Source organism: Magnolia sinica, chromosome 4 (assembly GCF_029962835.1).
Source record: "Magnolia sinica isolate HGM2019 chromosome 4, MsV1, whole genome shotgun sequence".
Classification (NCBI taxonomy): Eukaryota; Viridiplantae; Streptophyta; class Magnoliopsida; order Magnoliales; family Magnoliaceae; genus Magnolia; species Magnolia sinica.
In genome coordinates, this window is record NC_080576.1 from 96,799,105 (window position 1) to 96,813,296 (window position 14,192).

Genomic DNA, 14,192 nt, shown 5'->3' on the forward strand with positions numbered 1-14,192 from the left:
GGAGATGGTTATGAGGAAAATAAAGCAAGCTTTTATTTTTAAGTCCTAAGTTTTAATCATAGTGCTTACTCATGCAATGATGTGGGCTTGAGCACCAAAACTTTTCTCAACCATTGGTTTGGGTGTCCATGGTTGATCCAGAGGACCTGGATGGGAGCAATACCCATTATTGCATTAAATCGAGATCGGAATAGGTACAACTCAACCATTAGATTTTGCAAGGGTGCAACCATGTCTTTTAGTGTGTTAATAATTAAATGTGTTAATCATTAGACACAATTCTAGTTTGAAAAGGGGGTGGTGGCATAATTAAAATTATTGCAAACCACCAAAAGGAGCCACAAGGGATATGTTGTTGCTCAAAATGACTAAATATGCTCCATGTTCCCTTGTCAAATATCCCATCTAATCCTCTTGTTTTAAGTCTTCAAAATAATTGTTTAATATTTTATAGAATTTGAAATAGAAAACTGTATGAAAGTCAAATAATGAAATGAAAGTATCTTGAAGGTGATGGTTATACTCTACCGATGATTATTAAACTATTTTGCAATTAATGGTAATGAATGATATAATATCTAGTTTGCAGGAGGAATGAATGATACAATATCATTTTCTCATAGATAAGAGAAATGTGGGCTTCGTCTTGTAAAAATGAAAATTGTACTGGAACACACCTCTGTAACTGAAAAAATCAAGAGAATAGGAGAGATCGGAGGGAATGGTCAAATGATTCCTTTTTATAGACCTAAAATGGCTTGTTTGGTGCATTGTTGTGATCAGAACCTTAAACTTATCATAAAGGGAGAAAAACCTTATCTCCATATTCTAACCAAATTTCACTATCTTAATTTTTAAAATAAAAAGAAATGATAATTTAAAAATATATATATTTTGTGAAATATTTTTATTTTAAAATCATTAAAATAAAGTACATAAATAAAGAAGTAAGGGGTATATGTGAAAGAAAGCTTGTTTAGGGTATGGTGGCCAATTTTGTAGGTCAAAAGCCTATATTTCTTTAAATACTCATTGGATATCAAAAATAGATTTGTGGTAATCTGTTCACACCCCAAGTATAGGGTTGTAATGTAGTAATAGACTCGGTAAGACCGAGGTCAAATCCACATGGACTGAAACCTGTACGTGGTCTGAAAATAACCAAAATTAGAACTAGAGTAAAATGAAATCTAAATCGAATGAAATTAAGGGAATAATAGTGAAATATTAATCTAAAACTTAAGAAATTCAAAGGTAGGAAACTAGGGTGTCAAGGATCCACTTGTAGCAATTGGGAAGGTACCTTGCATAATTCAAGGACACAACTGGAATCGAAGTCCTATCTAATCCAGTTGGTAAGAAGAGATTTGTCAGATCTCTAAATGTCTCATGGATCTAATCATCAACAGATATGATTAGTGCAGATTTGGAAGTGATTCCGTCACCTAACCATGCCCAGGAGACTATGGCAAACAATAGCAATTTACCAATCTCACAGCCAATCATGAGAGAATTGTGAAAGTTAGGAAGGATTCCATCACCCTGCCATGCCTATAGGACGATGGTGAACAACGGGTCTTACTAATTTCACAATCCCAATAATGGAAAAACATACTTAAAGCTATTGTAGATCCATTGTAATTTAAGTCACAACAAACCATTAAAAACTAAAAATATACTTTCATAATTAAATTAAAATCTACGAGAATTCATAAAACATGAATTAAAGCAAAACAACGATCCTAATCACGCTACAAGCTTCACCTCTTAGCCCTAGCTAAGAGGTTTAGCCCGACATAGTTAGGCTAATTCTCTTAAACATCATAATAAAAACAGTAAAAACCAGAAAGAAAACTCTCTCTCTCTCTCTCTCTCTCTCTCTCTCTCTCTCTTCTACACCAGACGTAGGTTGAATTCTTAAATTGCCTCCACGGCTGCACGTTCCAAGCATCCCCTCCCCTTTCTTCCTGTCTTTTATAGACGACTAATGAGGCGGTGAAGAGGTCGGTCTGCAGCCGGAGTCGGTGGAAATCGGATGAGTGGAGTGCGTAAGGAGTAACGCACTCCTTTCACAGCCATGCGCACATTTTGCGTAAAAACCTGAAAAGTTTCTCCCGCTGGTCCTCCTAGCATCCATCAAAAGCAGTTAAAACAACGCCCCTCTGAACGGTTTTGGACGATCTTCAACATGGATGGTCTGTATTAGACATCCGATCAACGATGGTGGCCCACCTGGATCGACCGCAGCTCTGTTTGCAAAACAGAGCTTGCGTCGCATTGTGCTGTGAAATTCGGTGGGCCCATGATAAGTGACGGTTGAAAAATCCACTCCGTCTACTGAATGAATAACCGAAAACCAGTGGAAATTGGCTGGTTTTGGGTTATATTCGGTGTGGCTTACATGGTTTTCTGCTCTGTCGTCTGTCTTGCGTTTGGACTGTTGAGATCAGATCCCTGTTGTCTTTTGAAATTCCATCATCTTAGCTTCGAGCATACATACCTTGGGGTTCATGTGGACGGTCTGGATCGTCCGTAGGATCACTATAGTGGCCCACAACAGTGCCCCACACAGACAACGTGCGGACGCTGTTGCAAAAAAAACGGAACTCTATTTTGAGGAAGGAGAGCTCGGGTCAGCGCACGCTGACCCATCTCTTGATTTCGGTGTGCGGCTGGACTTTTTTTATACACGGTGTATACACACCACGGTGTGGAGTCCATCATGATGTATGTGAAAAATCTCCTCCATCCATATGGTTCTCCATATAATTTAAGGTGTTGATACTGAAGATGAGGTATATCCAGATATCAAACGGGCCCTAAATCAGGATTTTGGTGGATGATATTTCTGTTGGGCCAGTTTCAGAAGGATCCAATTACTGAAATTTGACATGTACGGTTAATTTATGGTTCTCAGGCCATATATAAAGTTTCAAGCCAATCAGATGGTGGGAACCCTGTGATCTTGCATTCTGGACGCCCTTCGGGCGCGTTTAAAGTGAGTAGCCTGATTTTCTCAAATCTATGGCGTATAATTTATTCGATCTAGTCCCCTGGGGTCCATCCCTTGCCTTGATGACTTTAGAGTATTAATTCCATGCTTTTAGTACCCTTTTACAGTCCAAGCTCCTAAATACACCTTGCATCACAAACACGATTAAAATAGCTTGTTAAGCATTATCTTGTACGCAAAATGATGTGATAATTGGGGTCTAATATGCAATATCTGACCCTCAACATAATCCTCTTGGAAATAAGTTTAAACATTGATAAGGTGAAAAAATATGCCCAATAATAATGACATTATAATATGTCTTAAGTCCATCTTTAGGTTAATTTTTTTATTTTCACTTACACTTGGTAAAATATAAGCTCTTATCAATTGTACATCTCATTAGATGAAATGTCACGCCCTGAAATTCGGTACCCAAGTTGGCCAGGCTCGAACCCGAATTCCAAGACTATGATTTGTAGTTAAACAAAATATACATCGCAACCCACATTATTTTTATGCATTTTCAAGGCAATCAGAGCAACTAAAAAGGGTCAAAATAATTATCATTAAATAACATCCACAAATCAGTCATTGAATATTTAGTTACATTGATATTCAAAAATAATTAATAATAACATACATTAAATTTTAAGAAATTTCCAAATTAAAAAAAAAAAGTCTTCAATCTTGTCTAATTGGCTCTTCATACACAGATCCTACAAAATAATCTATAAGGGTATGAGCGCGACGGCTCATAGGGTCATATCATTCCCAAAATTAAAAATTCTACTTTAACACCAATACAACTCAATAAAATAAATAGGATTAATTACGAGTATTGAATTGACATTTCACATGACAACAATAACAAGTCATCTAAAATCTTTTTTATTTCAATTCAGGGTAGAGCACCCGTGTGTGTTGATCCTTTTAGGGAATGACCCTCGGCAGAGAACCTGGTCAATAAACTTTTAGGGTAAATACCTAGGGCAGAGCACTCCTGTGTGTTGATCGTTTTAGGGAATTGCCCAGGGCAGAGCACCCGTGCTGATCCTTTCGGGTATGACACTGGGCAGAGCACCCGTACCGTGCTGATCCTTTCGGGTATGACACTGGGCAGAGCACCCGTACCGTGCTGATTCTTTCGGGAATGACCCTGGGCAGAGCACCCGTATCAAAATAACATAATGGTCATTTCAGGGCAGAGCACCCATAATATATTAAAAGCATTTAACAATAATCAAATGAATTTATTCCACATATTAGATATCAAATAAATGCATTCTACATCATGTAAAACCAAAATTAAATGTCTTAAATCAGCAATACAAAATAAATAATTAATGAGATGAAACTATATAATAATGTAATCTTTTCAATCGAGAAAATCTCGTACCTAATTTAGTGTGACATATCCCATGTATGGCTGGATTAGGCGAGAAGATCTAAGATCGATATAAATGCGGTCCATTCGGCCCAGATGACTTCTGATTTGAATCTGAAATAGTGCTTCATGTAGATCATGCGGTGGCTACTTGACAAAGGAGATGCCGCGGTCTTCAATGGTGGATTCTTGTATAAGATAGATCTCAACGTGCCCTTTATTCTATATGGCTCAGATGAGTCCCACAGGGCTGAAGAAAGGTAGATTTTGAAGCTCCAATGAACTTGGTTAGTGGGTATTGTGCTTGAAAACTTGCAGATGTCGCACATCTTTCATCAAGTGTGAAGAAGAGTCGGCATTATTTTCGGTTGAAATCTGATGTTGGAGCTAATGGTGGGTTGATGGCCAAAGATGGGTTCGAGTTTTGAGTTGTATTACATAGAAGAGGGAGAGGAGACAGAGAATTGGGAGGTGGGATCGGTTTCACTTTTTTAAAAAAATATTTAAAAAAAACACAGTAGGCCCACTCATGATGTTTATGAAAAATCCACTCCGTCCATTTATTTTTCCAGATCAAGTTAGGGCATTAGCCCAAAAATGAGGCTGATCCAAGGTTCAAGTGGGCTACACCAAAGGATATGGTGGAACCCACCGTTAAAAAAATGGGGCATTACATGAAAGGTCCGCATCACTGGAACATGACCCCAAATTGTTTAGCATAGCCCTATAAGTATCTAAAACATAGATGGTCATGCATGCGTGAAGAAACATGAATCATCTTAAACGCTCATGTTACCTAACATAAGCATCCAACTTTATGGAGCCTACCTTGTTGTATGTGTAAAATCCCATATGTGTTACCCAACATAAACATCCAACTTTATGGAGTTTACCTTGTTGTATGTGTAAAATCCCCTTCATCCATCCATTGTTATCCTTGATGTCAAGTCCTAAAGGTAAAAAACAGATATATCCACAACTCAGGTGGGCCACACCACGTGGAAAAATAGAGATGGGATGTCAACCATAACTCTTTAAGTGGGGCTACCATGGTACGTAGCTCTCATCATACCTAGGATGGAATGAAGATATAAAAGTTTGCTAGTGAAATTGAAGAATTTAATAAAGATCGAATACGAAGGGGTGTTTATGAGCTTGGAATTGAGAATAAATGAATTTAAAAGTAATTGAAACCTATAAAATGTACACTTTTTGAAATTTTAGTCCAACAATGGGAATCAAACTTCAGAGATTCATAAATAGAAGCATAAGATCAACAAGATGGACTATACAAGCAGATCACATAAGGGATTTAAAAATATAACATCTTCATTACTTCAACAAGGGACTACAATACTATACGAGAAGGCACTTCCCATTATATGCGTGCGTGCACGTACACAAGCATGTGTATATAGTATGTGCGTATAGGGGTGTACATCGAGTCGAACTGAGTCGAGTTGGCCTTAGCTCGGCTCAGCTCGATCACCAGGCAAACCCAGCTCGAACTCTGCTCAGCTCGGTGACCGAGCCAGCATCTCTAGCTCGACTCGGCTCGGTCAGCAATCAGACCAATTCGAGCTTTCGAGCTTTCGATTTGAGTGCTTACTGGCGGGCATGGTAGGCAGCGGGCGGATTATCGAGTGGTTGTTGTTGATCGGACAACTTGCTGCTAATCGGGCAATGGCGGCAGACGAGTAAAGAGAGGCGAAAGGCCTCTGCTGTTCAGGCGGCGAGATGAGGCAGAGAGAGAGGCGCAGTTGGGTTGCTGGTCGGGCGGGACGAGCAGAGGGAGTTGTTGCGGGGCGAGTTGGTCGGATGAGAGCAGAGAGAGAGAGAGGGAGGCAAGGAGCTGAGCTGGTTACTGGTCGGGTGAGAGTGTAGAGAGAGGGAGGCAGGTAGGGAGTTGGTCGTTGGTTGGACGAGAGTAGAGAGAGAGGGAGGCAGGGAGCTGGTCGTTAATCGGACGAGAGCAGAGAGAGAGGGAGGCAGGGAGCTGGTCGCGGTTGGGCAAGTTTTAATTTTCAAACAAATTAGAGAAATAGATTTTTTATTATTATTATTATTTTATTTTATTTTGGGTGGGGTGGATGGGAACCTTCTTAACTGAGTCGAGCCGATTCAAGCTACATATCGATCCGAGTCGAGTCAAGTTGGGGCCAGCTCGAACTCATTTTCGAGCTCTAAAAAACGGCTTGGCTCGATTCAAACACAACATCAAACCGAGCCGATTCGAGCTTTTTTGAGCCAAGTCGAGCGAGCTAACCAAGCTACAATGATGTTTATTTGTCATTTGACTCGTTCATTGAGTGACTCCTACTTGGATGAAGTAAAAATGTAAATATTAACTTGGTCAAAAAATTTTGTGGCTTGCACGATATTTTTTGTGGTAGGCATTTAATACCTTTTTGTGGTGGGCATTTAATCCCAACTATTTATTGTTGTGTGGTCCACTTAAGCTTTAAATTTGTCTCATATTCAGGCTTGTGTTCTAAAATGAGCCAGTGAAATGGATAGATGAAGTGGATATAACACATATCACAATGGGCTCCACAAGACTTAGGATTTCAGGAATACTCGTAGCTGAGATTTATAGGCAACCCACATCCCTTTTTATTTCTCCAATGCTCTTTGATGATTCTACAAGTCACAATGCACTTAGTTGCATTGTGCTAATCAATTGAACTGACATATCAATTGTTCATAACATATTTCATGGATACCATTCGAAACTTACATTAATCAAATGATCCAACCATCCATAATTTGGCCCCTTTTTTTAGCCATCCTCTTCCTAACCCATAGATGAGATGGTTAGGACTGACTAACAAAAGTGATGCTTTAAAATCATCAACAATCCATAACAGCCTATAAATACATGAATTGAATTGTTTATTAGGATTATTTTCATGTAATTAAAACATTATATGAGTTTGGACAATAGATAACACATTTTAAATGGATAATATTTATTATCTTGATTATATAAAATTTTGCTTCAACTATAAAATTAGTGTAGTCACTTTTACATACTACTTTAAGATTACCTCTTTTTTAGCCAGCGTATATCTTTAATAAATTTATTATAATACTTTTTTCAGACATTACATATATACACCATTTTAACTAATTAAAATTTTTACCTTTTAGTTTAGAGTAATAAAGATTCCGTTTTGAGCTGTCTAAAAAAAAATCAAGTTACATCTTATTTCCCACCTTGATGTATGTGTTGTCTCTAAGCTGTCCACTAGCTCCAAAATGAAATAAATCGGACTCTCAAATGGAGTGCACCATAGTTGTTCATTGAACGCCCACCATGAGAAACTTCCTAAGGTCCACTGTATGTTTATTTGCTATCTGATCCGTTGATAAGGTCACACATACCTAGATGAAGGGAAAACACAAATACCAGCTGAGCCCCACAATAAGTTTTTAGTGGACAATCACCACTGTTTCCTTTGGTGTGGTTGACTTAAGATTTGAATCTGCTTCATTTTTGGGATGTTACCATAAAATGATCTAAGAAAACTTATAAACGGCGTGGATATACATCATATACAATAATGTGGGCCCCATGGTCAGAGAGACATCCACTACTGGGTTTCCTATGTAACTCCAAATCTGCTCCCGTGAACAAGAGAAATTTACGACTATGGACCCCACCTTTTATCCATTAGATATTCTTGAAGCAATACAAACTTAACTTCCGAACTTAGACCTCCTCGTACGGACAACGGAAATGATGACGAAACTACCCCTCCTTTTTAAGTAAGCGGGCTTATGGCTATGGATTTGGCGGCCTCTATCACTACGGATTATAACCATAGCCATAAGTACCGCTAATCCGTAGCCATAGGTACCACGGTCTAGGGACCCGATAAACTGGGGCAGCTAGTTGGGACCTGGTCGACCGGGTTAGTTGTCTTGCCCACTTGTTTTTTAGATATGTCTCATTTTTTGTCTTATATCATAATGAGAGTAGTCAATTCATTTTTTTAGATTTGTCTCATTTTTTGTCTTATATCATAACAAGAGTAGTCAAAATGAATTGACGTGAGACCCACATAGCTTTCAATAGTAAGGAGTTCCTGCCCTAAGTTGTTGTGGGCAATCTGCATCCCTTTGGATTATAGGGAATTTATATAACCCTAGATTACAGGCAAGTTGCATAACTTTTAGACAATTTAGTTTGCATATGGCTCAACTGAGCTTCAAAACTCCCTATTTGAATAACTTAGAGTCAAATAGCCTCTAAAAGAGGTTTTTGGCAAGTTGTGTTCAAGCCCCACCATTTGGTGTGATCTACCTTAGCACTAAAGCTTCTTCATTTATTTTATCATCAAAACCTTCCTAGAAATTCAGCGAGGGAACCTAGGAATTGAGCGAGGGGACCTAAGAATCGAGCGAGGGAACCTTGAAATTCAGCGAGACAACTTAGAACTTGCACGAGGCAACGTAGAAATTGAGCTTGTGTTTGGGATTACAATAGAATATTTGTCACCTTCTCAAACCACTATTTTAGTGTATACCTAGAGCTTGGGTTTAGGATTATAGCAGAATATTCGTCACTTGCAAAGATGAATTGAAAAACATATCAAACATAAAATTCACAAGATAATTATAGTGTACAAAGTCAGAAATAATTAAAAACAGCGTAGCATTTCATGAATTTGAACTAGCTTCATATAAAATCGAGATAAAATTTGAGCGAGAAAATACCAGAAATTGAGTGAGACAAACTATAAAAATAAGCGAGGCAAACTAGATATTCAGCAGGGCAAACTAGATAATCAACAGGGCAAACTAGAAATTGAGCGGCGAAAACTAGAAATTGAGCGGGGCAAACATGAAATTGAGCGGGACAAACATGAAATTTAAAGGGGTAAACTGGAAATTCAGGGGGGGAAACTACAAAATCAGCGGGGCAAACTGAAAATTGAGCAGGACAAACATGAAATTGAGCGGGGCAAACTAGAAATTGAGCAGGGAAAACTAAAAATTGAGCAAGACAAACATGAAATTGAGCGGGGCAAACTAGAAATTGAGCGGGGCAAACAAAAAATTGAGCGGGACAAACATGAAATTGAGCGGGGCAAACTAGAAATTGAGCGAGGCAAACATGAAATTGAGCGGGCCAAACATGAAATTCAACAGGGTAAATTGGAATTTGAGAGGGGGAAACTAGAAAATCAGTGGAGCAAATTAAAAATTGAGTGGGGCAAACATGAAATTGAGCAGGGCAAACTGGAAATTGAACGGGGCAAACTTGAAATTCACCGGGGCAAACTAGAAATTGAGCAAGGCAAACTGAAATTTGAGCGGGGCAAACTAGAAAATGAGTGGGGCAAACATGAAATTCAACAGGGTAAACTGGAAATTGAAGGGGAGGGGGGGGGGGAACTAGAAAATCAGTAGGGCAAACTGAAAATTGAGTGGGGTAAACATGAAATTGAGTGGGGCAAATGTTGAGGGTTGAATATTGCATATTAGACCCCAATTTCTACCTGGATTTACGAACATAACACTGGTTAACGGTTTATTTTAATCGTGTTTGTGATGCAAGGTGAATCTAGGAGTGTGGACTGGAAAGGATGCTAAAAGCATGGATTTAATGCTCAAGCATCACCAAGGCATTGGACAGGACTCCATGGGACCAAGATCAAGGATTTACACACCGAAGATCAGAAAATTCTAGCCACTCACCTTAAACTGGCCTAAAAGACGTCCAAAATGCAAGATCACAGGGTTCCCACCATCTGATCAGCTCAAAACTTTATACAGGGCCTGAGGACTCTAAATTAACTGTACACATCGAATTTCAGCTAGTGGATCCCTCTGGAAGTGGCCCAATGGACAGATCAGCTCATAAACCATTGATTTTGGGCCCATTTGATTTCTGAATATGCTTCAAACTTAGGTTCGACCCATTAAATGAGGTGATAAAATGTATGGATGGAGTGGATCTCTAAGAAACATCACCGTAGACTCCACCTGAGTCAGGGTGTGCATGGTGCATAAGTGCACTAGATGTGCACGGTAATTTCATCTCCTTCCAAAATGGTTTGGTTCCATGACTGAGTCAAAAACGGCAACTGCCGTTTTGTTTCTTGCACAAATAGTGGCGCGGAGGCCAATTGCGGAAGCCGGTGGGCCACCATCATGGCCCACATGATCAATCCACACCGTCCATCAGATAGACCGAACTGATTTAATCAAACCATGTTGACCATGGGTGACCATGTACAGGCACGTGCCCGCTGCAGAGGTCACAAGCAAGCTGCCCTACACCATCCAGAATGATTACAGCATGATTACTTCAACGGGCCGCGTCCACACAAAACCAAAACCGTCTATCTTCGGTCGAAATTTTGAGGCAAAGACAATGGATGGAGTGGATTTCCTGGATAGCTCCGATTATGGGCCCCACTGACGCCGAAAGGATCCGTTTTCGGATTCCTTGTGCATTACGCACGTTCGGAGAGACCCGGACAATCCGGGTTGTTATATGACCATGGCAGGGATCAGTCCGTCCATCTGGACCGTCCAAAATATTCCTAAGGTGAGATCGACCAGAGCCAAGATGACTAAACGTCTTAGATCTTGCATGTGAAGCATCCATTGGCTGCAAATTTGATTCCAACGCAAGACAGTTTTGTTGCGAAAGAAGAAGCTGCTGCGTAAGCTATACGCACGCAATTGGAAGCTTTCCGCTAACCCAGCCATCGCCTCTTCTGCGTGAGAGCTCTCCACCGTCTTCCCTGCCTATAAGAAAGAGAGAGAGAACGTGGGATCGGATCTGAGTTGGAACATGAGAGAGAGAAAGATAGTAGAGTGTTTTTTTCTTTTCTTTTTCTTTTTATTTTGTTTTTGTTTAAGGGATCCAGCCCATTCATGTTGGGCTGAACCTCTTAGCTAGGGCTAAGAGGTGAAGCTTGTGACATGGTGGGATTAATCCTACGGCTTGGATACATGTGATGAACTATATTTGATTCTAGTTAGATGAAAGAATGTTTTAATTTTTAATGGTTTATTGTGACTTACATTACAGTAGATCTGCGATGGCTTAAGTATTTTCTTTTCCTTTCTTGTGATTATGAAGCCAGAATGCCCTGTTCTTCACCATCGCCCCTTGGACATGGTGGAATGACGGAACTCTTCCTGACATTCATACATTACTCAGATTGGCTGTGAATTGGTTTAATTCTGTTGTTTGCTTTGTCTCATGGGTATGGTTTTATGATGGAATCCATTCTAATTTACACCCATCTGATCTCTTGAAAACTAGATTAAATAAAGTTCAAAATTGATTTTCAGGTTATATCTTTCAACTGGATGAAGATGGGACTCGAAGTCCAGTTGAGTTCATGAATCGACCGTAGATCTCCCTGATCTTTACAAGTAGATCCTTTGAATCCCTAGTTTCCTACCTCTGAATTCCTTAAGTTTTATATTAGCATTTCACCATTATTCCTCAAAATCATTCGATTTAGATTTTATCTTAGTCTAGTTCTACTTCTGGTTACTTTCAGATTACGTATAGGTTTCAGTCCCTGTGGATTCGACCTCGGTCTCACTAAGTTTATTACTACATCACAACCTTATACTTGGGGAGTGAACAACAAACTTGAAATTGAGTGGGGCAAACTAGAAATTGAGAGGGGCAAACATGAAATTGAGCGGGGTAAACTAGAATTTGAGCGGGGGAAACTAGAAAATCAGTTGGGCAAACTGAAAATTGAGCAGGGCAAACATGAAATTGAGTGGGGCAAATTGGAAATTGAGCAGGGCAAACTAAAAATTGAGTGGGGCAAGCTAGAAATTGAGCGGGGCAAACATGAAATTGAGCAGGGCAAACATGAAATGCAGCGGGGTAAACATGAAATTCAGTGGGGGAAACTAGAAAATCAGGGGGGCAAACTGAAAATTGAGCAGGGTAAACTGGAAATTGAGCGGGGCAAACATGAAATTCAGCGGGGTAAACTGGAAATTGAATGGAGCAAACTTAAAATTCAGCTGGGCAAACTAGAAAAGAGTTGGATGTTTTGTCATTTTGTAGTTCTTGAAACATGACAGCTAAAAATGACATGCTTTGAGCCATATCAAATTGATCTTAGCGAGGTTCTTGCCTTTCTCAACAATTGAGCCTTGATGAATCATAACAATCATATTAGCATTCCTCCCTGTGCTCAGGTGATGGGCGACAATGGCGATGGTTCGGTTGATCATGATCCTATCTAGTGCCTCCTGCACGACCTGTTCGAACTCTGCATCGAGCACACTCGTGGCTTCGTCCAAAAGAAGTATTCTTGGGTCTTTTAGAATTGTTGTGGCTATGACAATTCTCTGCTTCTGTCCCCCGGACAGCTGAGTTCCATGTTCTCCAACCATTGTGTCAAGACCCTGAATATACAGTATTTCAATAACAGAATAGGTAAGTAACCATTCTCTCCCATTAAATCAACTACAACTTGTATATAAGAAACCACGACCAAGGTACAAATTTTGTCATTAGCTTCTATGCAAAGCTGTGGCTATTGCGCAACTTACTTTAATGAACCGAGGTACCCTAAACTTTTTTTTTTTTTTTGTACATTGGTGTAGCTCCAATAGTTCTGAAGGTGTTTGGATGTACTATTAGATTAAATTGCATGACGAATGAATGATGAATGATGGAAAATATCATTAAAATTTTCCATTTCCTCTTGATGAAGGGTGCGTTACATTACACCAAATATCATGATATTTCATGACATTTGGTGTAACCAAATGCGGCCAAAATTAACTCTCATTATTTGGTTCATTCGTGTCTAAATGCAGGGTAAGTTATGGTTAAATGGAGATGAACATTCACAATATTCTTTCAATTAGAAACTTTAGCTGTTTCACTATATTATCGCAATTTTATTTTCACCAGTCCAACTTAAAATGAAGCCAACTGCAATTTGGGACTGGCTTCACCTCTTATTTGAAGTTTGACTAACCCAAGTTTGGGAATCTCACTTTGTCACAACTTGATTATCAAAATCCAATTCAATTCTACATCCAAACATAGACTTTAAGAAATGGTTTCAATCACAAGAAGAGCTAAAATACTATTAACCTGAGGCATTTTGTCTATAAACTTTGCAGCATTGGGAATCTCAGCTGCAGCTCTGATCTCTTCAATGGTTGCATCATCCTTACTATAGGCAATGTTATCTCTAATGCTAGAAGTAAACAGCACCGGTTCCTGGCTAACAAGCCCAATTTTCCCTCTTATCCATCTGAGCAGTCACTATAGGCTCCATGTTTGATCACGTTTGAATTGGACAACTGAACATGATTGTTTAGAGTAACCAAAATTTGATTAAGGACTTAACTTTTTTCTTTAAAAAGAAGAAGTCAAAAAAGTGGAGTTCGAAACTGACATGGAGCCTGTCAAGACTGAAAACATTATGTTCATCACGTGGCCATCCCTATATCCTTTTTGCAATATCATCTTCCAACCAAACCACACGGCCAAACCATCACTGCAAAATACAATAAATAGAGCCAAACCAACACCTAAACCAAAAGCCAACCCCTCTTGAATGCCAGAACTATAAGCCATCTTTAGCAACTCGTTGTATTTATATATAGCTTGCTTCACCCCAGTGAATGATGCGACTCGAGGAACCATGTCGATCATGCTTTCGCAACACAAAAGACAATGACTTCAGCCAAAGTTCGGATGCACAATTGAATTGAATTGCGATATTTCAATAGAAGAAAGTGGAAATGAAGTTGGGGCTTGCCCCACCTCACTAATTATGACAGACTAGCCCTGAAATTGCA

General features: G+C 39.4%; 1 protein-coding gene across 1 annotated transcript; it reads right to left on the reverse strand.

The window, feature by feature from the left end:
• Window positions 1-12,452: 12,452 nt before the first annotated feature.
• On the reverse strand, window positions 12,453-13,968 carry LOC131244226 (ABC transporter B family member 4-like). The gene is made up of 3 exons (XM_058243869.1): window positions 13,787-13,968; window positions 13,480-13,642; window positions 12,453-12,779 (listed from the first exon to the last, which is right to left on the reverse strand). Exons 1-3 carry the CDS (start codon window positions 13,966-13,968, stop codon window positions 12,453-12,455), a joined length of 672 nt encoding a protein of 223 aa, XP_058099852.1.
• Between the last annotated feature and the right edge of the window lie 224 nt (window positions 13,969-14,192).